At 38.5% G+C, this 23,116-nt stretch overlaps 1 protein-coding gene across 1 annotated transcript; it reads right to left on the minus strand.

Moving 5' to 3' along the window:
* Nucleotides 1-8,377: 8,377 nt before the first annotated feature.
* LOC307126250 (uncharacterized protein) lies at nucleotides 8,378-13,203 on the minus strand. The gene is made up of 2 exons (XM_079816708.1): nucleotides 12,957-13,203; nucleotides 8,378-10,597 (listed from the first exon to the last, which is right to left on the minus strand). The coding sequence occupies exons 1-2, from the start codon at nucleotides 12,979-12,981 to the stop codon at nucleotides 9,120-9,122; spliced, it is 1,503 nt and encodes a 500-aa protein (XP_079672834.1). The 5' UTR covers nucleotides 12,982-13,203; the 3' UTR covers nucleotides 8,378-9,119.
* Nucleotides 13,204-23,116: the final 9,913 nt, after the last annotated feature.

Consider the following 23,116-nt stretch of genomic DNA (forward strand, 5'->3'; position numbering starts at 1 on the left):
TCTTTAGGTAACTTTTAACCGTGAAACTCTTCCCGCACTGATCACACGTGTGCGGTTTCTCTCCGCTGTGGATCCTTTCATGTGTTTTCAGATTTGATGACCGACTGAATCTCTTGTCACAGTGTGAACACTTGTGAGGTTTCTCTCCAGTGTGAATTCTCTGATGCAGTTTTAAATTATTTGGCGAAGTGAAAGTCTTCTCACACTCAAAGCACATGTACTCTCTCACACCAGTGTGTATTTTCTCATGTCTAAGTAAGTTTTGTAGCAGTGGAAAACTTTTTCCACACACAGAACATGAATGTGGCTTCTCCTTCGTATGAACTGTCATGTGATTCTTCAGGACTGATGCCCTAAGAAATGTTTTGCCACATTGATCACATGTGAACTTCTTCTCTCCGGTGTGGATCATCATGTGACTCTCAAGATTTTGTTTGAATGTGAAACTCTTTCGACACTGATCACATGTGAACGGCTTCTCTCCAGTGTGGATCCTCATGTGATGCTCAAGATTACATTTCTGTAAGAATCTCTTCCCGCACTGATCACATGTGAACGGCTTCTCTCCAGTGTGGATCCTCATGTGACGCTCAAGATTACATTTCTGTAAGAAACTCTTCCCGCACTGATCACACGTTTGCGGCTTCTCTCTGCTGTGTATCATCTCATGTCTTTTCAGATGTCCTGACCGACTGAATCTCTTGTCACAGTGTGAACACTTGTAAGGTTTCTCTCCAGTGTGGATCCTCTGATGCTGTTTTAACTCATTCCCTGAAATAAACGTCTTCTCACACTCAAAGCACATGTACTCTCTCACACCAGTGTGTATTTTCTCATGTCTAAGTAAGTTTTGTAGCAGTGGAAAACTCTTTTCACACACAGAACATGAATGTGGCTTCTCCTTCATATGAACTGTCAGGTGTCTCTTCAGGACTGATTCCCTAAGAAATGTTTTGCCGCATTGATCACATGTGAACTTCTTCTCTCCAGTGTGAATCCTCTGATGCAGTTTTAAATCCCTCTGCGAAATAAACATCTTCTCACACTCAAAGCACATGTACTCTCTCACACCAGTGTGTATTTTCTGATGTAGTTGTAAACTATACAGCAGTGAAAAACTCTTTCCACACACAGAACATGAATGTGGCTTCTCCTTCGTATGAACTGTCAGGTGTGCCTTCAGCTGGGATGCCCTAAGAAATGTTTTGCCACATTGATCACATGAGAACCTCCTCTCTCCCGTGTGTATTCTCATGTGACACTCAAGATTAAATTTCTGTAAGAATCTCTTCCCGCACTGATCACATGTGAACGGCTTCTCTCCGGTGTGGATACTCAAGTGGTTCTTAAGGTGTGATGATCGCATGAAACTCTTCCCGCACTGATCACACGTGTGCGGCTTCTCTCCGCTGTGGATCCTTTCATGTGTTTTCAGATTTGATGACTGACTGAATCTCTTGTCACAGTGTGAACACTTGTAAGGTTTCTCTCCAGTGTGAATCCTCTGATGCAGTTTTAAATCCCTCTGCGAAATAAACATCTTCTCACACTCAAAGCACATGTACTCTCTCACACCAGTGTGTATTTTCTCATGTGTGTGTAAATTACAGCGCAATGAAAAACTCTGTCCACACACAGAACATGAATGTGGCTTCTCCTTCGTATGAACTGTCAGGTGTGTCTTCAGCTGGGATGCCCTAAGAAATGTTTTGCCACATTGATCACATGAGAACCTCCTCTCTCCCGTGTGTATTCTCATGTGACTCTTAAGACTAGGTTTCCTTGTAAAACTCATCCCGCACTGATCACATGTGAACGGCTTCTCTCCGGTGTGTATTCTCATGTGACTCTTAAGACTAGGTTTCCTTGTAAAACTCATCCCGCACTGATCACATGTGAACGGCTTCTCTCCGGTGTGGATCCTCATGTGTAGCTTTACATTTTGTTTGGTTGTGAAACTCATTCCACACTGAGTGCAGGTTGTAGATTTCTTGGCTCTTGTTTTCTTTATAAATGTCTTTTTAGTCTTTGAGCGACTCAAAGGTTTTTCTCCAGGTTTGACATGATGTTCCTCCTCCACTTCACTTAGTTCTTCACTCTCCTCGCTCTCTTCCATCACGTCTGAAATCAAAGAAGTTTTTAATTTATTTTCAGTACATCAAAATAATTTTAAAAGAGAAAAAATAAGTGAAAAGACATAAAAGTGATGTAATAGACAACCGCTATAAAATATTATGATAATTTTGAAGCATTTTTATAAATTAATGTGAATGTGCCAAGCTGTGACGTCAAGAGTATGGTGAAACGCCGCCTCAAAAGAAGAACAACGCCTGATTCTGTAGCCTCGCCCACCAATTATAGGCCTACGTGGAGCTAAACTGGATCGAACTTCCAAGCAATAAAAACATACCGCATAAGCTTCATTCGGATTCCAATATTATGAATGCATGGATGAACTTTATTTTTAATGAATATCCAGCTCACGTGGGGAAGACATTGCATGTTTGTTCCTTCATTTCACCAGCCTGGATTTGCAGACAGGATGAGATTACATAAATGAACGAAGCAACACACTAATGTGAGTAAAACATGTTTTTTATATGTGATAGTATTGCATTGTCACTAGTGCTGGGAAAAAACTAATTAATTATTTATAATTGTGCTCTTTAATTAATCGCGATTAAATGCAAGTTTTTAATATTTTTGGAGTTTAAAATATTGTAATAATTTCAGTTACTTTCCAAATTAATGTAGAAACATTACTGGGAAGACAGCATATTTTAAATATGTGTTGTAATGGCATCTTTTAATGAATGAAGACCAGTATAACTGATAACTGAATGTCTCTATGAAACAATGACATTACATTACAGTATAAATAAAAGCTACCAATTTCAACATTTATTAGGCTTTAAAAAAGCAACTGTTAATTTAAGTGAACTTAAAACAATCTTTAAATAAAACCATTATAAAAAACGTTATATTTACCCATGACCTTCCCTGTTAGACATATACAAATATGTAATAGTTATCGAACACCTTTCTGAACTGCTTAAATAATAAATTAAATATAGATTAATCATCTTTTCTCAGTTACCTTTGTTCTTTGATGAACATTAATGACAGACATCATCAGTGCTGCTGTCATTTTAAGATCGGCCACTTTAAAAGCTGTCACGCGCATCTCATTTTCTCACGTTCATTTAAGATGTTATTTAAGTCTCCTATTATTAGTATACTCGACAAAACTGGCATTTTGGCAACATACTCAGTGTTGTTGTTATTGTTTGTTCTAGAGCGAAAGAGAACTCTTGTGTACGAGACTGGCGCAAATAGGGATCTGAGACATACACACACACAGACATGACCCTGACATATAGCGCGTTCTCTTCTGTCTTGTCACGCTTAGATGGTTTAAAAGCATTACATGAATAAGAGTGTGATCATATAATGTAACGCTAGACAAAAATGTATATAAAAACGAACGCTGCGTTAAATATTTTTAATGTGTTAAAATGAAAAAATGAATCTCCCACATCAATTTGCCCAGCACTAATTGTCACAGATCATTTGATATCTATTATGTGTACATGTCTAACTGAACATACCATAGTCACAGGGCTGAAGAATCCTTTATTTGAGGTGTTGTTCATTGTGCTGCAAATTGTGATCAGACTAGAACATGTATGGGCCAGGGCTCTCAAAGCCCAACGTCCCGGGGCTATGTGTTTTCCAGACGGGCTACCAAGTGCGTTGGCCACTCTCTTGTCTTGATATTTGAAGGGAAAAATACAATTGTGAAAGTTTTCGATCATGCTGATTGGTCTGTCTCTGCAGCGAGGCTTGTGTGTGTGTGTGTGTGTGTGTGTGTGTGTGTGTGTGTTAGTGATGCACGGTTTACGGTTATATCCACCAATTGGGTGGGGCAAGTAATAAAAAAATAACATTCCAATCAATCGTGGGTGGATGAGAGATAAATCATTGTGTTTGTTTGATTAAGATATTTTGCGAGCCCTGTGGGCGAATCATTCCTGTTGCCGTTTTCCCACACGCTTTCAAAACAAGGCCTCACGTGTACACATGGGGAAGAAAGAGCTCATTAAATATGCAAAGCTTATCCAATCATAGCAGTGGGCGTTTACTTCCGAGTCTTCAGTGCGGCACGCCCATAAAAATCGAGCGTTCCAGGAGAGTGGCTCAAAACCAAGGTAGAAAATAGCCTATTACTTATTCATTATGATGTTTTTTAATTAAAAAACCAATTGAACATCATAAATTTACCTCAGACAACAGTATAAAAAAATATAAAAGCCAGTTCATGACCCCTTTAAGAGCCGGTCATACTAGACTTAAGTATACAAGTATATAAACCTCCCACAACTGACCATTTGTTGAAAACAAACAAGAACATTTTTTACCATTTCATGGTTTAACTGTTTCTCTAAATGTGCTGAAGTGCTTGAGTCTTTCTAACATGAATGTTCTCCAGCATCATGAATGAATGAAGAATAAACACCAACCTCTTTGTTCTTCAGGATCTTCAGTGTGTTTCATTCTGCAGGTTCTGGATCACTCGTGTTCTCACTGTCCTCTTTAATAAACTCAGTCTTTGCAGATTTCAGCTCTTCCTGATGCTTTGATGCTCGTCTTCACTTGTAGCCTGATGGGAATATTCCAGCATTTATTGGTGAACTGATGTGGGAGGAGCTTCACTGATGATGTTATTGATGTGGGAGGAGCTTCACTGATGATGTGATTGATGTGGGAACGGATCTGACAAAAACAAAAATATAAGAGTTACTAAGTTTTTTATACTAATAGACAACAGAATAAAAAATAAATGTAATGTCAATTCTTGTGAAAATAAATAAATGTAAAGAAAAAAGCTTAATAACACTTAATAAACCCCCTCAGTCTGTTGACAGCAATGAAATGAGCTTTAAGTGTGAATTTACAGGAGATGTGAAGACATCATCATAATGAATGAGGTGAAAACAGGAACTATTGAGATGAAATAAAGAGTCTTTTCAGCAGCTCTGTTAATATTGATGAGCCTCAGACTATCAACACTCAATCAACAACACATTCAGGATCATCAGCAGATCATCTCACTTTATTCTGACTGTTTGCTCTTACAAACACATTATTCCAGTCAGGATACTAAAATCATATAAACAACGCCAATGGTAGAGGATTAAAGATACACCAACAACAAAAAACGCGCCAAATACTGTTCACAATGACAAAACATCTATAAACTTCACTGCTTACACTGCTTACACTGCAAAACACACTTACACTGCTTCTCTTTACTCCAGCGACTCTCTTTCTGCTGGGTGTGTAAAGCTGTGGTGAGATTGAGACACTCATCATTTCAGTTTATTTTGTACAAACTGTGTGTTGTTTAAAGTTCATATAGTAATTATTCTGAATTCATGAAGCCTCGTGGTGTGAATGAACATCAAACTGAATAGAACAAACTCTTTGAAATGTGAATATGATACTGGATATCAAGAGTGAAACTGTTAATGATGCAGACAGACAGCAATCTCATTCAATGTCAGTCATATGTGCGTGGAAATATCATTTATTAGGCATTTAAAAGCTCAACAAAAAGCAAACATAGACGTTCCCGGGGGGGGGGGGGGGTCAGTGATTTTTACACACACATGAAAATGAACCATGGTTTTACTACAGTTAAACATGTGAGTACAGTGGTTTAATATTAATAATATAAAGCGACGAGAATATTTTTTGTGCGCCAAAAAAATGAAATAACGACTTATATAGTGACAACCGATTTCAAAACACTGCATCATGAAGCTTTTGAGCATATCGAATCAGTGTATCGATTCAGTGGTTCGGAGCGGCAAAGTCACGTGATTTCAGCAGTTTGGCGGCTTGACACGCGATCCGAATCATGATTCGACTCGTTGATTCGATACACTCCGAAGCTTCACGAAGCAGTGTTTTGAAATCGGTTATCACTATTTAAGTCGTTATTTCTGTTTTTTGGCACACAAAAATATTCTTGTCGCTTTATATTATTAATATTGAACCACTGTACTCACATAAACTGATTTAAATATGTTTTTAGTACATTAATGGATCTTGAGAGCATACATTTCATTGGCCTCACTGAGCCTTCGGATTTCAACTAAAATATCTTCATTTGTGTTCCGAAGATGAAAGTAGATTTTACGGGTGTGGAACGCCATGAGGGTGAGTAATACATGACATTATTTAAATTTTTAGGTGAACTAAACCTTTAAAGCGATAGTTCACCCATAAATGGAAATTCTGTCATCATTTACTCACCCTCAAGTTGTTCCAAACCTGTATGAGTTTCTTTGTTCTGCTGAACACAAAATAAGATATTTTGAAGAATGTTTGTAACCAAGCAGATAGAGCAACCATTGACTACCATAGTAGGGGGAAAAAAATACTATGGTAGTCAATGGTTGCTCTATCTGCTTTGTTACAAACATCTCTTTATCTAGAAATTTTTTTTGGAACTTCGATAAACGTATAAATACAAATGCAAAAACTGCAAGTTTATGACAAAAATAGTCTGTAATTTGGCCTTTATTGCTCAAATAAAATTAGATTTTAACCTACATTTCAGACAAATTACCACGGTTACAGTTAGTGTTGTTACCACAGTAAATCCATGATAAACGTTGATGAATTGTTGTTTGAAAAGTATTTTATCTGGATCGGCTCAGTGTTTCTCCTGATTTGCATGGTATTGTTGTTGATTAAGTCAGCGCTGTTTAACTGGCCTCTAAACTAAATCAAATCTCAGATTGATTTGCAGCTCATACCGGAGATCTCGCCGCTGAACTCGAACGCTTCTCATTGGCTGTTTAGCGGTCGTGAGATCGAGACACTCAGCAAGTAAGCACATTTCTTTAGACTCGGAGCTCGCGAGTTGCACTGCGCACAAGTAGCGCTGTTTTGTTCCGCTTGTTTGGCGTGTTAATGTTTCCCTGGCCCTTTCTAGTGCCACCTTGTGCTGACATTGTGAAACTGCACTATTTGTAAATTAAGCGTGGCGGGCCACATATAATATATTTTAATAGACACACTGCGTTTGAAACTCATCCCCGGACCACATTTGGCCCACGGGCCGGACTTTGGACACCCCTGATATAGAGGATAGGGAACAATTCAGACTACACAGATTCAGTGTAAATATGCTTTCGGATTAGGCGAATGAAGTCTGTTAGTTTAACACGCACCGATTCTCTCCAATAAATCACTTTAGATTAATTGCACATGTGCGAGAGAGATCTCTCTTCTGGATTGCAAATAATGGAAACGCATCATAGGCAAATGTCTTGATATTATTGCATATAGAAACAGTTAGCAAGATACAATTGGCTTGCTAACGTTTATGTAGCAATAACAAATAGTATGTGTATTTTCTTAATTTCTACAGTACCATAAGCAGAACCGGTAACGTCAGAGCTTATCAATACTACGGTCTTTCATATTTTAACCTCTTAAACTCTGACATCAAGTATATACTTTAAATTTTAAATGTCTGTGGAGGAGCTCTGACCTCATATGTGGTACCATTTGAAAGCTTAGAATGTCTGCTTTCTGGAGACATGCATCACTTAGATATGCATCACAAAGTAACTTATTTACACTAAATTACTCTGGTACCATTTCCACCTGGATTTGGCCTACCCAAATATACCACATACTGTGGTCTCTAAATACAAAATATTGGAGTAATTTTACAGGAAACCCTTTGAAGTTACATAAAACACTGCTAAAAATGATAACATCAATTATTTTATTTTGTCTGAGCTGTAATAAATCCCCCACCCCAAAAAAGAGACACTTTTTGATTTTTTGGTTATAAATTCATTTTTTAAAGTGTACATCTCAGGCCATGTGTGCCAGATCGTTTGGGCTTTTTCCACTAGAAACACTTTTTTTGTCTGTATCAAGACAAAATCATGTATCATGTTGTATGCAATTGCAAGATTTATTCAAATGGATCTGAATCGAGGAATATTACCCTTTGTATGCAATGTTATTTATGTAGGCCAAATCCAGACGGAAACCTCCCAAAATGGTTAATAGAGTTTAATACCGGCTTCAGTACCCATCCCTATCAATGTAAAAAAAATATTGTTAGTTTAACTTAAAAAAGTAAGTAACCTAGTTGGCTTAAAATTTTGAGTTAATTGTAATTAAATATTTTAGTTAATACAATGAAGGAAATCAGTTTAATAAATAGAAACTCAAAATATTATTGTATCTGAAGCACATACATTTAAAAAAAATGTTGTGATAAATCATGAAAATAGAACAATTTGGCATGTTTCACTGCATTATTACAAATAAAACAGAATTACGCAATATGCTTACAAAATCTTTTAATAATATTTGAATAAAGGGTGATGTTGATTCTCAAAAATGTTCATTGTATTTCCAATTTCAATGAAAGCAACCAGGTAACTTACTTTTTTAATTTATTTACAGTGTACTTACAAGAGAAGCAAAGAAGGATCAGTTGCAAACCTACATGATAGCATATCTTGCATCTGAGTTTTTTAATATATCATAAGTAGACGAATTACTAGTAATTTTAAAAACAACAGTGAAGAACAAATTAAAAATAAATCTGAATTGAACAAGAACGTTTTGTAAAAAGCGCCTATATTTCTTCATAAAAGAGTAAGCTAACGACAAGAGATACATATCAATTCCATATGTTAAATTGTCTTATAATGCATAAGCATACACAATGATAAAATTCATATCATGAAGCAAAATTATATACAAGAATACCATTTTTTGAGATTGTTCTTTGGGGAGGAACTCCGTCTTTGAGTTGATCTGAATCTCACAGTTGAATCTGCTGGTTATGAAGATGAACTTTATTCACAGAGAAAACTTCAGATGATGTTTCTTTGTCGTGTCAGTTATTATGGGTGGTTAGGACAGATTTATCCAGATTATATTTTATTGCCTGATGTATTATTGTGTTGCATTTGTTGAGGACGCGTCATCAGACAATCAAAGCATCTATTTACTGTGATTGTTTTTTTGCATGATTGTGTAGAGCAGATGAATGAATGAAACGCAGTGCAGGGATATGGTTATTCTCTAGTGTGGATCATCTCATGTGTTTTCAGAGTTGATGACTGACTGAATCTCTTGTCACAGTGTGAACATTTGTAAGGTTTTTCTCCAGTGTGGATCCTCTCATGTGTTTTCAGAGTTGATGACTGACTGAATCTCTTGTCACAGTGTGAACACTTGTAAGGTTTTTCTCTAGTGTGTATAATCTCGTGTTTTTTCAGAGTTGCTGACTGACTGAATCTCTTGTCACAGTGTGAACATTTGTAAGGTTTTTCTCCAGTGTGGATCATCTCGTGTCTTTTCAGATTTGATGACTGATTGAATGTCTCGTCACAGTGTGAACACTTGTAAGGTTTTTCTCCAGTGTGGATCCTCTCATGTGTTTTAAGAGTTGATGACGCACTGAATGTCTTGTCACAGTGTGAACACTTGTAAGGTTTTTCTCCAGTGTGAATTCTCTGGTGCACTTTTAAATCGCTCCCTCTAGTAAAAGTCTTCTCACACTCAAAGCACATGTACTCTCTCACACCAGTGTGTGTTTTCTGATGTACTTTTAAATGGTCTAGACGTGTAAAACTCTTTCCACACACAGAACATGAATGTGGCTTCTCCTTCGTGTGACTTTTCAGGTGCTGCTTCAGGACTGATGACCACAAAAAGGTTATCCCGCATTGGTCACATGTGAATGGCTTCTCTCCGGTGTGGATGTTCATGTGTTCTTTAAGGGTTGCCAATTTTGAAAAACTCTTCCCACATTGATCACAAGTGTGCGGTTTCTCTCCAGTATGAATTCTCATGTGACACTTAAGGTCTCTTTTTCGTTTGAAACTCTTGCCGCACTGATCACATGTGTATGGTTCCTCTTCATTGTGGATTATCTCGTGGATTTTCAGGTTTGTTAACCGATTGAATCTCATGTCACAGTGTGAACACTTGTACGGTTTTCCTCCGGTGTGGATCCTCTCATGTTTTTTAAGGAATCCTGCCTGATTGAATCTCTTGTCGCAGTGTGAACACTTGTAAGGTTTCTCTCCAGGGTGGATGTTCATGTGTTCTTTAAGGTGTCCTGGTTGTTTGAAACTCTTCCCACATTGATCACATGTGTACGGCTTTTCTCCAGTGTGAACTCTTATGTGAACATCAAGTTCATTTTTGCTTTTGAAACACTTTCCACACTGAGTGCAGGTGAACGGCTTCTCTCCGGTATGAATTCTCATGTGACGCTCAAGATAATGTTTGGATGTGAAATTCTTTCCACATTGATCACATGAGTATGGCTTCTCTCCGGTATGGATTCTCATGTGACGCTCTAGATGATTTTTGCATGTGAAACTCTTTCCACACTGAGTGCAGATGAAAGATTTTTTGACTCTTCTTTTCTTTAAATCTTTCTGTTTGTTTTGAGAGACACTCAAAGGTTTTTTTCCAGTCATGACTTGCTTTTTCTCCTCAACTTCACTCAATTCTTCATTCTTCTTGTTTCCTTCAAACAACTCTGACATAAAAGTTAAAATGATTAATTTTCAGTAACTCATAATAAAACAGAGAAATGTGAAGCATATAAAAGTAAACACTGAGGTAACAGTGGACAATTGAAAATTGCTATACAAAATGTCCTTGAAACTTTCCATGAATGAGGTACATTGATCTTCCCAAAATTTCATATCATGACCTTATAACAAACAATCACAATCCATGATCTGATATCTTAAAGGGTGGCCGATGATGTATTTATCAGGCATGACACTATGAGCACTGAATAACAATGATTATCTCTTCATCACAGCACTTGTTAGTGGGTGGGACCATTTTGTCCTCAAAGTTGTTAGGAGCAGGAAAAATGGGCAAGCGTACAGATTTGAGCAAGTTTGACAAGGGCCAAATTGTGGTGGCTAGTGGACTGGGTCAGAGCATCTACAGAACTGCAGATCTTGTGGGGTGTTCCCAGTCTGCAGTGGTCAGTATCTATCAAAAGTGCTCCAAGGAAGGAACAGTGGAGAACCGGCGACAGGGTCATGGGCGGCCGAGACTCATTGATGCACGTGGGGAGCGAAGGCTGGCCCGTGTGGTCCGATCAAACAGACGAACTACTGGAGCTCAAATTGTTCAAGAAGTTAATGCTGGTTCTGATAGAAAGGTGTCAGAATACACAGTGCATCTCAGTTTGTTTTGTGTATGGGGCGGCACAGCCGCAGACCAGTCAGGGTGCCCATGCTGACCCCTGTCAACTAGGGCTGTGCAATTAATCGCAAAACAATCGTGATTTGAGCATGTGCGATTTCTAAACCGCATAAGGATGCGACTTTATTTATATTTTAACTCAGAATACTGCAACATTCCTGTACGCATGTTTAAGATGTTAAGCAATCAGAGCTCACTCAGCGCAGCGCACAAATTTTGACGAAGCTGAGCTGGGAGAACAAAATAGGCAAATGGGAGGAAAGAATATAAAATATGGATGCATGCCAGAATAAAAATGAGCTTGTGCCAAATAGAAATTCAACATCAGTCGTTTGGGAGTATTCCGGATTCAGGAGAGATGATGTGTCACAGAGCAAGGTAATTTGCAAGACCTGCGAAATTATCATTGCAACGAAACGGAGCAATATTACAAACCTGTTCCAACACTTAAAACAGCACCATAACAAAATGGAATGGAAACTCCTCAAAGCCAGCCTGAACCTACTAAACAAGTATCCATCGTTCAAGCATTTGCAAGCGTCACGCCTTATGAGAAAGGATTGAAACGGCACAAAGAAATTACCGACGCAATCACCAATCACCTGCATACATCGTCAGTAAAGACGGCTTACGAAAACTAATATTCTCGCGCATGCGTCGTGGAGGCACACACGGAAGACAAGAACAAGTTAGATAACGGTGTTATTTAGATTTTTTTTTGCGCACAAAATTTATTGTCGTCGCATCGTAAAATGATTGTCACTGTGGTGAGATGGACTTTGTAACAACGTTTTAAGTGCCTTTTATGGGTTCTGGGAGTGTAAATGTACCGAATGCCAATGGAGGCCTATCTGAAGCCTTTCTCAGCATCAGCTTTCAACTAAAATATCTTCATTTGTGTTCCGAATATGAACGGAGGTCTTACGGGTGTCGAACGACATGAGGGTGAGTAATTAATGACAGAATTTTCATTTTTGGGTGAACTAACCCTTTAACGTCGGTGATCCTCATTAAAGTATTTTAAATTGTTTTCATATTTAGATATGACGGCCAGAAAAAATTAAGTTATGTTAAGTTTTTGTTATGTTAAGTTGGTTCAGTGCCATTGACTTAATTTATTATGAATAACAATTTTTATATAAAATATTTAGATATTGGTATTGGAAGTAAAACAATAACATGAGATTGAAAAATTGTTTTTCTTGAATTAAAGCGTAATTTCACCTTTGTTTAACCAATTGATCGAGGTACAGGTTCTTATACAAGGACAAAAGGTTGTGAATCACTGTTTTAGATCACCTGTTAGGATCCAGTAGATCATGCGCATCAAATAATCCTTTAAATTAAATTAAATTAATTTCATTTCCTTTACTTTTTCAGTTTAATGTTAATTTGAGTTCAAATAAATCAAATCAAATTTCAAGAATCAAATCTAAAATGAAATCTATGAAAACATAGAATCAAAATCTGATTCAGTATTAAGAATCGATTTTCAATCGAATATGAATCTACTCGTGAGACTCCAAAAGATTCCCACCCCTACCCAGTTCATAGAAGGTGTCCCTCATTATCTGATGCTTCAGCTTTTAAGATTTTAATACAACAAACCAAAATCTAAATCTTCTTTATAACCTTTAGCATTATTAATGAATGAATGAAGAATAAACACCAACCTCTTTGTTCTTCAGTGTGTTTCATTCTGCAGGTTCTGGATCACTCGTGTTCTCGCTGTCCTCTTTAATAAACTCAGTCTTTGCAGATTTCAGCTCTTCCTGATGCTTTGATGCTCGTTGTCACTTGTTGCCTGATGGGAATATCCCAGCATTTATTGATCAACTGATGTGGGAGGAGCTTCACTGATGATGTGATTGCTGTGGGAGGAGCTTCACTGATGATGTGACTGATGTGGGAGGAGCTGATCTGCCAACATTTTAAAATATATCCGTTACTGTATTTGTTTTTATACTAAACACATTTAAACATTTATGTCTATCTATCTATCTTAAAATAACTGATATTCATTCACAAATTAATTGTATTGCTAACCCCCAATTATTCTGCTTCCTCATTCAATGTGGAAATAATAATGAAATGTAAATTATGTCTGTAACACTTTACAATAAGGTTCATTAGCTAACATTAGTTAACTACATTAGTTAACATGAACTAATAATGAACTGCACGTATAAACCATTTATTTATCTTTGTTAATTTCAACATTTACTAATGCATTATTAAAATCTTGTTAACATTAGTTAATGCACTGTGAACTAACATGAACAAACCACGAACAGGTGAATTTTTATAAACTAACGTTAACAACGATTAACTAATGCTGAACAGAGGTGTTGTTCATGGTTTGCTCATGTTAACTAATGCATTAACTAATGTTAACTAAAACAACCTTATTGTAAAGTGATACCATTATTTCAAATATGATGGTAAAAATCAGTTGAAAGCATAAAGACAGAAATTAATGTACATATTTGCAACCAACAAATCCCCTCAGTCTGTTGAGCCCAATGAAATGAGCTTGAAGTGTGAATTTACAGGAGATGTGAAGACATCATCATAATAAATGAGGTGAAAACAGGAACTATTGAGATGAAACAAAGTCTTTTCAGCAGCTCTGTTAATATTGATGAGCCTCAGACTATCAACACTCATTCAACAAGACATTCAGGATCATCAGCAGATCATCTCACTTTATTCTGACTGTTTGCTCTTACAAACACATTATTCCAGGCAGGATACTAAAATCATATTAAAGTGCCCTATTAAAAGATAATACAGTAATTTACCACACCATGACATTAACACAATTCAAAAACACTACACTCAGATAAATAACTACCATATATACCCAAATTAATCTAATTATAGTTCAACTTTCTAACAACTACATTCAATGTAATAAAGTAATAAGATCATTAACACGTTAGTGTTGTTGTACATAAACTGACAATGATCATAGCAATTTAAAAATAAAGAGCACCACAAAGCAATAGCCTACTTAATGTTCCCAGTTTCAAAATGAACATTTATGTATAGATTTTAAATGTCTCACGTGGCTCATCATAAGCTCAATGTAAAGTAACTAACAAGTTTTAAAATGTGAGCTCAACACTTGAGATGATTCCCATCAATTCCCCTCACAGATCTCAAACTTTAACTTTTGACTTGACATTCAGTCACAGTTCTCACTGAAACATCGACACAATCACACACACACACACACACACACACACACACACACACACACACACACACACACACACGCACACACGCACACACACACACACACACACACACACACACACACACACACACACACACACTCGCTCAGGTCTGAATTAACTCAACATGTTCCTCTCATGCTCGCTGCTGCTGCACTAAATGTTTATTTCAGGAGGAAGACGCCAGAAAAGACGCTCCAGTAGCGCTGAGCCCGATGAGAACAATACAGAAATGAGCCTGTCGCTTCATCAAACTGTATAAAGTGTGTGTGTGTGTGTGTGTGTGTGTGTGTGTGTGTGTGTGTGTGTGTGTGCGCGCGCGTGTGTGTGTGTGTGTGATGGTGTGTAAATATGAGGAGAAATACCGCGAACTGCTCGACTCACCTCAGAGACTCGACGCTGAAACTCAATGAAGGGGAGGGGCGGCGAGCGAGCGGTGACGTCATTGGCCGCTAACTCTCGCGCGTTCGTGACACCCCTATAGACCCTTTTACTGTTTGTACACATTGATGACGTAGCAACGTATGCGCGCGCATTTTGGCAACAAACTATGGCGAGAATCAGCAGCTTGTCAAGCTACGCGAGCAGATTAAGAAACACAGACAGAGAAAGTTATTTTAAAAAGTTGATTTTATCAAATGGTATTCGGCTATCAGATCCGTGTACTATAGTGGAGTGGATAGAAGACGTTAGCAGATGGCCAAATATACAGTGGCCGGATATATATACGTAGTTGAGAAACCGAACGTGTACACCCGAGAGAAATTACGAGCATATAAATCACTGGATGTTTATGAATACGTTGTCTGTGGGCATGTACAGAACGTCAAATACCATGACATAGACTTTGTGTGTTAAAATCATAAATTCTCCCTAGTCAAAGACAAGGACACAAGACAACGATGTATGAGGCTTGGTTTATTTACAATAACAACCCCACTAATAATAATTATATATATATATATATATATATATATATATATATATATATATATATATATATATATATATATATAATTATTATTAGTGGGGTTGTTATTGTATATATATATATAAGTTAATTGTGTATGGCGTTCCGAAGGGTTCTTTAATATGACTTTGCAACATGCAACACGCCTGCGTCTGCCGAAAGTCATATTAAAGAACCCTTCGGAACGCCATAATAATCAACCAACGAGAGAACTACGTCCTCACAGCATAACGCAAGCATTTTTTATTATGTCCTCGTTCCAATCAACGCGTTTAATCGCCTGCAGCCACAGGTGCCGCCGGTTCTTCTGAAACGGCCATGATCCTGTCGGAATCCTATAAATCCCATTGGTGGAATATCGATTAGTGCAACCGAAAACGCAACAGCCACACATTTTGATGCTGGGAAACCGCTTTGATAAACTTTCGGAGTTGCTAACACGTTAGAACCACTGGGGAACAAGTAGTAATGACGTCACTTTGTAGGCCAACCCGGAAGTTAGCGGCGCATGGGTTCCCTCGATCAAAAAGCCATTCATTTTCCCCATAGACTTTTGGAAAATCGCAAAAAATAAGATCTGTGTTCAACAAAGAGTAATGACCCTTACACGTTTTGTCTACCAAGATAATCTTTACAAGTTAATCCAAAATGTATACATTTTGAAGCCCAAATAAAGCCGTCAGATATAAAATGCTAACGGTAGGCTATAAACGGACTACAGCACACCATGGTCGCGGATCAACGTCATCATCAAGCTTCCTCAAACTTTATTTAAAAGCACGCTCGCTCATTATGATCTGCGCTGTGTATGAACACTTATCCACTTTTTCATGAGAAATATTGCCCATTCGTTTTTTCCAAAAATGTTAGAAACTAATTTTGTTTATGCGTGCCTCTCTGAGATTTATCTTTTGTTAATGTTTTTTCAGACAATATGATTATCACTGTGATCACAACCCAGTCTCTTTTTGTTAAATGCAAGTTTATGTATGATCAATAATACAAAACGTATAATAAGCTACACATGAAATAAAGCAAACAATTCAGTCAAACATTCAAAGTCAGTGCTAGTCGGCTAACTTACAACGGTAACGTACAGTTATAGCCTAAAAATAAACAAGTAATGAAACTTATCTTTGCACTCAGCCTAAACGATTTGCCAGGGAACAAATTATAGATCCTTGAGAGCAAATATGGGCCGTTAAATCTCCACAAGACTAATTATAGCTGGAGACGCCACAGAGACATCAGAGCCAGCGGCAGAAGGACTAGCCAAGGAAAGTCAACTCTCGCCGGCTAAACAAGCGCTGACCGCCGCTGACTCACTGGAGCTCACAACTCCGATAACACCAGATAAAATGTTTAAATAGGCACTCTTCTTATAAATAAACCACAGATTTGAGCTTTAAACAACTACATTATCGACTGAAAAAGTCTTAAAACTAAGTTGTCACACATTAACAGTAGATTTTAACACAAAAAGACGTGTAAACACAGCCCATGTTAGCCATTTCTCAACGAGACAAACATGTGAAGAGAGTAAACTCCAAATGTTCAAGCATCCAACTTTGCGCGAATAGCGCGATTTATTCACGCCACATAACTTCTTCATTCTTAGGCTAAAACGCGGGCTAGTGAGAGATTGCCTGTTTGTCACGATGACATCTAAAGTCCCCGCCAAAGGATGTAGTCCCTTTTAGCAACTTGTTAGCAACCATCGTTTTTAAGACACAATAAAGTCTTAAAAAATCACAAGCAGGTTATAACTAGTGTGTTTTATGTCATAGATTAAAACGTGAAAATATATAGAGGCTTTGTTAACCACAGACCTTATTTCAGGCGATTTAGCAAAAACCCATTAAAAAAACCCATAGACTTTAGGGGAGGGAACCCATAGGGCTAAAATGCTAACTCACTTCCGCGTTTTGGCCTACAAAGTGACGTCATTACTTCGGCACTCTATTGATAATGAGGAGATACGTCATGGTCGCTTGCTGTCACGTGACAAATTGGGCGGAGTCTGAGCCCGTCCACCATTCTGGGATCCCACGCTAACGGTTGCCAGGGGCAACATTGTAAGAGCGATACAGAGATCAGAGCAAGAAAGACGGCTCGAGGAAATATCATTGCGGCGTTACGCTGAGAAATTACGAGAAAACTTAGAAGAAATGGAGAAGAAGAGGTCTCTTACAGGGAGAAACTTACTACCAGCGCCAAGCTGAGGTATTTAGAGAAGCTGATATCAAAAACGTTGACCCATACGAGCTGCCGAAGGAGAACTCAGAACTCTTTACCACCTTGCACTGAAATGTTTCTATAAATATATTTCCTGTGCATTCTGAATAATAAATAAATATATCTCCCCACTATCCTGCAGCAGCCCAGTGCATGTCCTCATTAGCAGTGTTTTTCTCTTACTGATCATATTTTATACCTGTTGAGTTTACATTTTTACATTAATTTGACTAAAAATTTAAATGATCGTTTGTGTGTGCTGGTGCTTTTATTCCAGCCTTCCTAAGTCGAATGAATGCTCAGTACGTGCCTTAAATGAATGTAACGTTAACAATGTTAAATATTGAATTAATCTTAAACAGTGATGCACACAGTAGAGGAAAATGACAGTCAACTAGGCCTACCTTGAATATTAATTAAGCATTTTGGGCATAAACATGTTTATAACATACAGAAAAATGACAGAATAGTGATCAACATGTTTAATACAAATAAATAAAGGTTTGTAATCATCAAGTGTCTCATACTTCAGCATCGCGGTCATTAATTTAGACCATGACTGACACCCTGTGGTGAAATAATGGCGTACGTTTACCAGCCGCTACTTTCTCAGATCGGCTTGGGTGGATTAAAACTTCAAGTTCAGTTGAGTTTGGAAAACTATGTACATAATAATCATCAGAATATCTCTTCTCCAGTCTCTGTCCGAATCCACTACCTGACTGGTATCCTCCCAAAATGGCGGAAGGGGGAGGATGCCGTGATATTTGGGGGCGTGATATCTCCTCATTCTCAATAGGGATGTTACATTCCAGGGCTGGATTTCCCGAAACCTTCTTAATACTTTGTCGTTCTTCAGTTTTACCTTAAGGTGTACCTTAACGTTAACACGTGTTTCCCGAAACGATCTTAGTTAAGAATACCTTCTGTAAGTCATACTTTCGTAAGGTTGGTCTGGACTCTGGTCTCTTTCTTCTACTGCTAAATATAACTTACTCATCACCATACATTGTTTAAAAATTGCCTATCACTTTAAATTTGACATCGCTAGCTTTTAATCTAAATCACCATCACACGTTAGCATTTTGCTAGCCTGTTAGCTTGTTATCTCTGCACCCGGGCCTCTCTTTTTCTGAGTTCATAACTTGGATTAGTAAATTGTGTCCAGCAAACGATTGTGGTAAGTGGTAAATTGGATTAATCAACAAACACGGTAAGTCATGTCTTCTCCTGTCATTATCACCTGCAGTGCATGTCGCATGTTTAGTGTAGGCTTCTCCGCTGGCGAACAGGGCTTCACATGTGATAAATGTAAGGAGATAGTTAGGCTGACGGAGAAGATTTCAGAATTAGAAACACGCATCCATACTTTATCTGAGAGTAGTGAGGATGTAACAGCTTTAGACACTGATTTGGATGCGAATAGCTTAGTGAACTCTGTACATTCTTCGGTTCCGGCTGCAGGGCCCTCGCAGCAGGGAAACTGGGTAACAGTGAGGCAGCATAGTCGCAGACCAAAGAACCGCTTTTCCGTTCCGGTTAGAACATCAAACAGGTTCTCCCCTCTCAGTGAAGCACCCACTGAGTATCCTGTTGAAAGTGCCCTAGTCATTGGCGATTCTATTACACGGAACGTGAAGATAGAGACACCAGCCACCATAGTCACTTGTTTACCAGGAGCCAGAGCGCCTGACATCAAAGCAAATTTAAAAGTGCTGGCTAAAGCTAATCGTAAATTCTCTAAGATTATTATTCACGTCGGCACTAATGATGTTCGACTTCGCCAGTCGGAGATCACCAAAATTAACATTAAAGAGGTGTGTGAACTCGCTAGTACGATGTCTGAGGCTGTTTTTTGTTCTGGACCGCTCCCGGCAAAAAGGAGTGATGAGATAGTTAGCAGACTATCATCACTCAATGGCTGGTTGTCTAAGTGGTGTCTGCAAAATAACATAGGGTTCATAGACAATTGGAAAAGTTTTTGGGGCAGACCTGACCTGTTGAAGAAGGATGGCATCCATCCCTCTTGGGGTGGTGCCGCTCTTCTCTCTAGTAATCTGGCACATAGTCTTAGAGCTAAACCTTGACTCACTAGGGCCCAGGTCAGGAAGCAGACAAACTGGCTAAACCGACCGTCTGCTAGCTGTCTCACGTTACCAGAGTCAGATAAATCCCAGCACATAGAGACTCTTTCACCTAGATATTATCATATAGAGACTGTCTGTTCCCCGAATTAGTAAATACAAAAAAACATCAAAACCATTCAACAGTAAAAATTTAATTGACGTCCAACAAATAAACAAAATATATAATACAGATGAACAATTGATAAAGCTTGGGTTGCTGAATATTAGATCCCTTTCCCCAAAAGCGCTTATTGTTAATGATATTATTACAGATAATAATCTAGATGTGCTCTGTTTGACAGAAACCTGGCTAAAACCTGACGACTACATTACCTTAAATGAGTCCACCCCCCAAGATTATTGTTATAAACATGAGCCGCGTCTGAAAGGTAAAGGGGGAGGGGTTGCTGTAATTTATAATAATATCTTCAGTATTACTCAGAAGTCTAGTTTCAAATATAATTCCTTCGAAGTTTTGGTGCTTTATGTAACGCTATGTAGTTGTAATGAATCATCACTTAAGCCGCGTTTCCACCGCAGGAACTTTACCCCGGAACCAGGAACTTTGGGGGGGAACTCGGTGTGTTTCGACCGCAGGAACCAGGGTCTAAATGAAGTTCCGGGTAAATATTTCCCCCTCCAAACGGCCCTGCTTGCGAGGTGGGACTTTTCAAAAGTTCCCGAACTTTCGGGGGTGGGACTTGGGCGCTGAACATGCTGATTGGTTGAGCTCTCGCAGCTATTTTTTTTTTCCACCGCCATATTTACAAGTCTTTTGCGAGGTGGGTTCCGTGGGTTTTGCGTTCAGTAAATATTTTTTTTGCAACAATGGAGTTCAACAAAAAATTCGACCGATGGACCGACGACGAGGTTCAGGCTTTATTGAGCATATAAGCGGAGGAGGACATCCAGCGGGAACTGGAAACGGCGACCCGCAATGAAAAGGTATAACTGAAGATATCGACACGGTTCCAGTCACACTGGAAAACAGTGCAGAGAGAAGTTGAAGAAATTAGACAAGATTACAAGAAATTAAAGGATCATAACAACCGGAGCGGTTCCGACCGGCGTACCAACAAGTGGCATGACCGCCTGGACGCGTTGCTGGGACACAGACCGTCCTTTTCTAGGGCAGCGGTAACGAAAGACTCGGCTAGTGCGTTGTTGGAAACCATCCAGGAATTCGAGTGGGTTGAAGGTAAATATATCATCTTGGTATCATCTATTAAACTCGTTGCAGTGTTTAAACACGTTGCAGTAACTTTTTTCAACGTGCTTTTCCAGACGTAACGAGTGGCCCTGATGAATCGCAGGCAACGGAGACCAGCGTGTTTTCCCCCGCGGTCACCAGTACGTTATAAAGCTGACAAAAATGTGTATATATTTTAAAACTGATGTGTAATCCTTAATGGTTTTGTTGTTTTTAATTGTAAACTTAAATTGCCCATGATAAAAATTGCACACTGGGCATTGTTCAAGCTGGGCAAACAATTGTTCATTATTTGTAGTGAAAACACTTTAAATAATTAATTGATGGTTTCTATTGTTTCATGGTTGCCTTGTGTATTAATTTCCATGTGTTTCTGTGCAATTTTTCTACTTAGGGAAAAGGAAAAGGGACTGTGACTTTCTTGATGCACTGAGGGACATGGATCGGATGCTAACCGGGCCGTCCTGCAGCATGGACAAGAACAGCCTGACCAATATATTCAGCTGTTACTGGAGAGCCAGGCCGAGGAGAGATGAGGAGGCAAGAGTTGGCATTCCACCAGTCAGAAGCGGAAGAAAGCAGACGGCAGCAGAGGGACAGTTTGTCCAGTCGTTCAAGAAGTAGCCACAATGACCAGCCGCTTGAATGAAGCATTTGCACTACCACACTTGTACTTTATATATTGTACGTGTTGGCACAGCTCTTGGAAAGGTTACTGAAAAATACACTTTTTTTATATTGTTTTCACATTTTATATTTTCATTTTATTGTTCTAGTAATTTATTTGTCTTTGCACACTTTTATTTTAATTTTGTAAGAACTAATCTGTCTAAAATAAAGTCAAATGTGTAAAATGTCACTGTGTCTTTAATTTCCACATTTTAACTATATAACCACATTCTAATTGTATTCATATAGTGTAGGAAGCAAATAAAAGGGCTGCTGCTCGCAAGTCTTTCTGAATATGCACATAAACATATCTAGAAAACCCAAATATTATATTTTTAAATGTATAACTATGTGAATGTAGTATAATAACTTATAACCACAACTTAAGTGAAGCCATAAGTGTGGTCCTGCTTCATTTCAAATTTGAGGAAGAAGTCTCTAAAATTATGCATTTAATGAAGCATATTGTAATACTAGTCATGTGGTTTATTTATTTTTTTGTGAATGTTAAGAGATGTTATTGTGATAAAAAAATAAAATACTTGCAGTCTAGTACCTAATCTTTCAACTGCTTAATTCAGTCTATTGTTTTCATTCAATTAACTTTTCACACATCTGTCATGAATGACTGAAACCTCATTATCCTTTTATAGAAAATGTTTTGTTTTGGAATTGAGCTATTACAACACATTCAGATTTTGGATTGCCCATCATCCCATTTTGCATTAAAATGGTCAAACCAGGTGAAAGTGCACGTTTAAATAAGCAGTGTTGGTAATGTGTGTACATAATCAGCAAAAGCAGCACTGCTTGCATCACCTACACTTGTTATTGTTGCAGACAGTATCGCGCAAAAGTGATTACTGTCCGTCGGTGACTGGGAGGAGCAGCCGCGCGCATTCCCACGTCACCGGACTAATTTGCCTAATCTCCCCGGTACTTTAGACCGCGGTGGAAACGCAGATTGTAGCAGATCTGGGGGAGAAAAAGTTCCTGGGAAAAAAGTTCCTGGTACAAATAGTTCCGGGTAATTTCGGTGGAAACGCGGCTTTAGACTGGGATCCATTTGCATGCTTTAATGAAAATAGCGTGGTCGTACAGGCAGGGTCAGACAGGGATAAACTGGAAATGATAGGAGCAGGCAGAAAACGTAGTCAGATAACAGGCAATAGGTCAGGGCAGGCAGATAACATTCACAGAAGAATAACCAGGCAAGGATCAAAAGGCAGGCAGCAGGCAGAGATAGACAGGTAACAACAGTGGTCGGCAACAGGCAGTCAAACAGGATATATAAACGCTCAGAAATGTCCACCTAGGCAAAACAAGACTTCGCGGTGCACTGGAGTGAATGGCAGTCCTTTATAGCCCCGGTGATGGGTAACAGCTG

Source organism: Gobio gobio (genome assembly GCF_949357685.1).
Source record: "Gobio gobio genome assembly, chromosome: 1".
NCBI classification, from domain to species: domain Eukaryota; kingdom Metazoa; phylum Chordata; class Actinopteri; order Cypriniformes; family Gobionidae; genus Gobio; species Gobio gobio.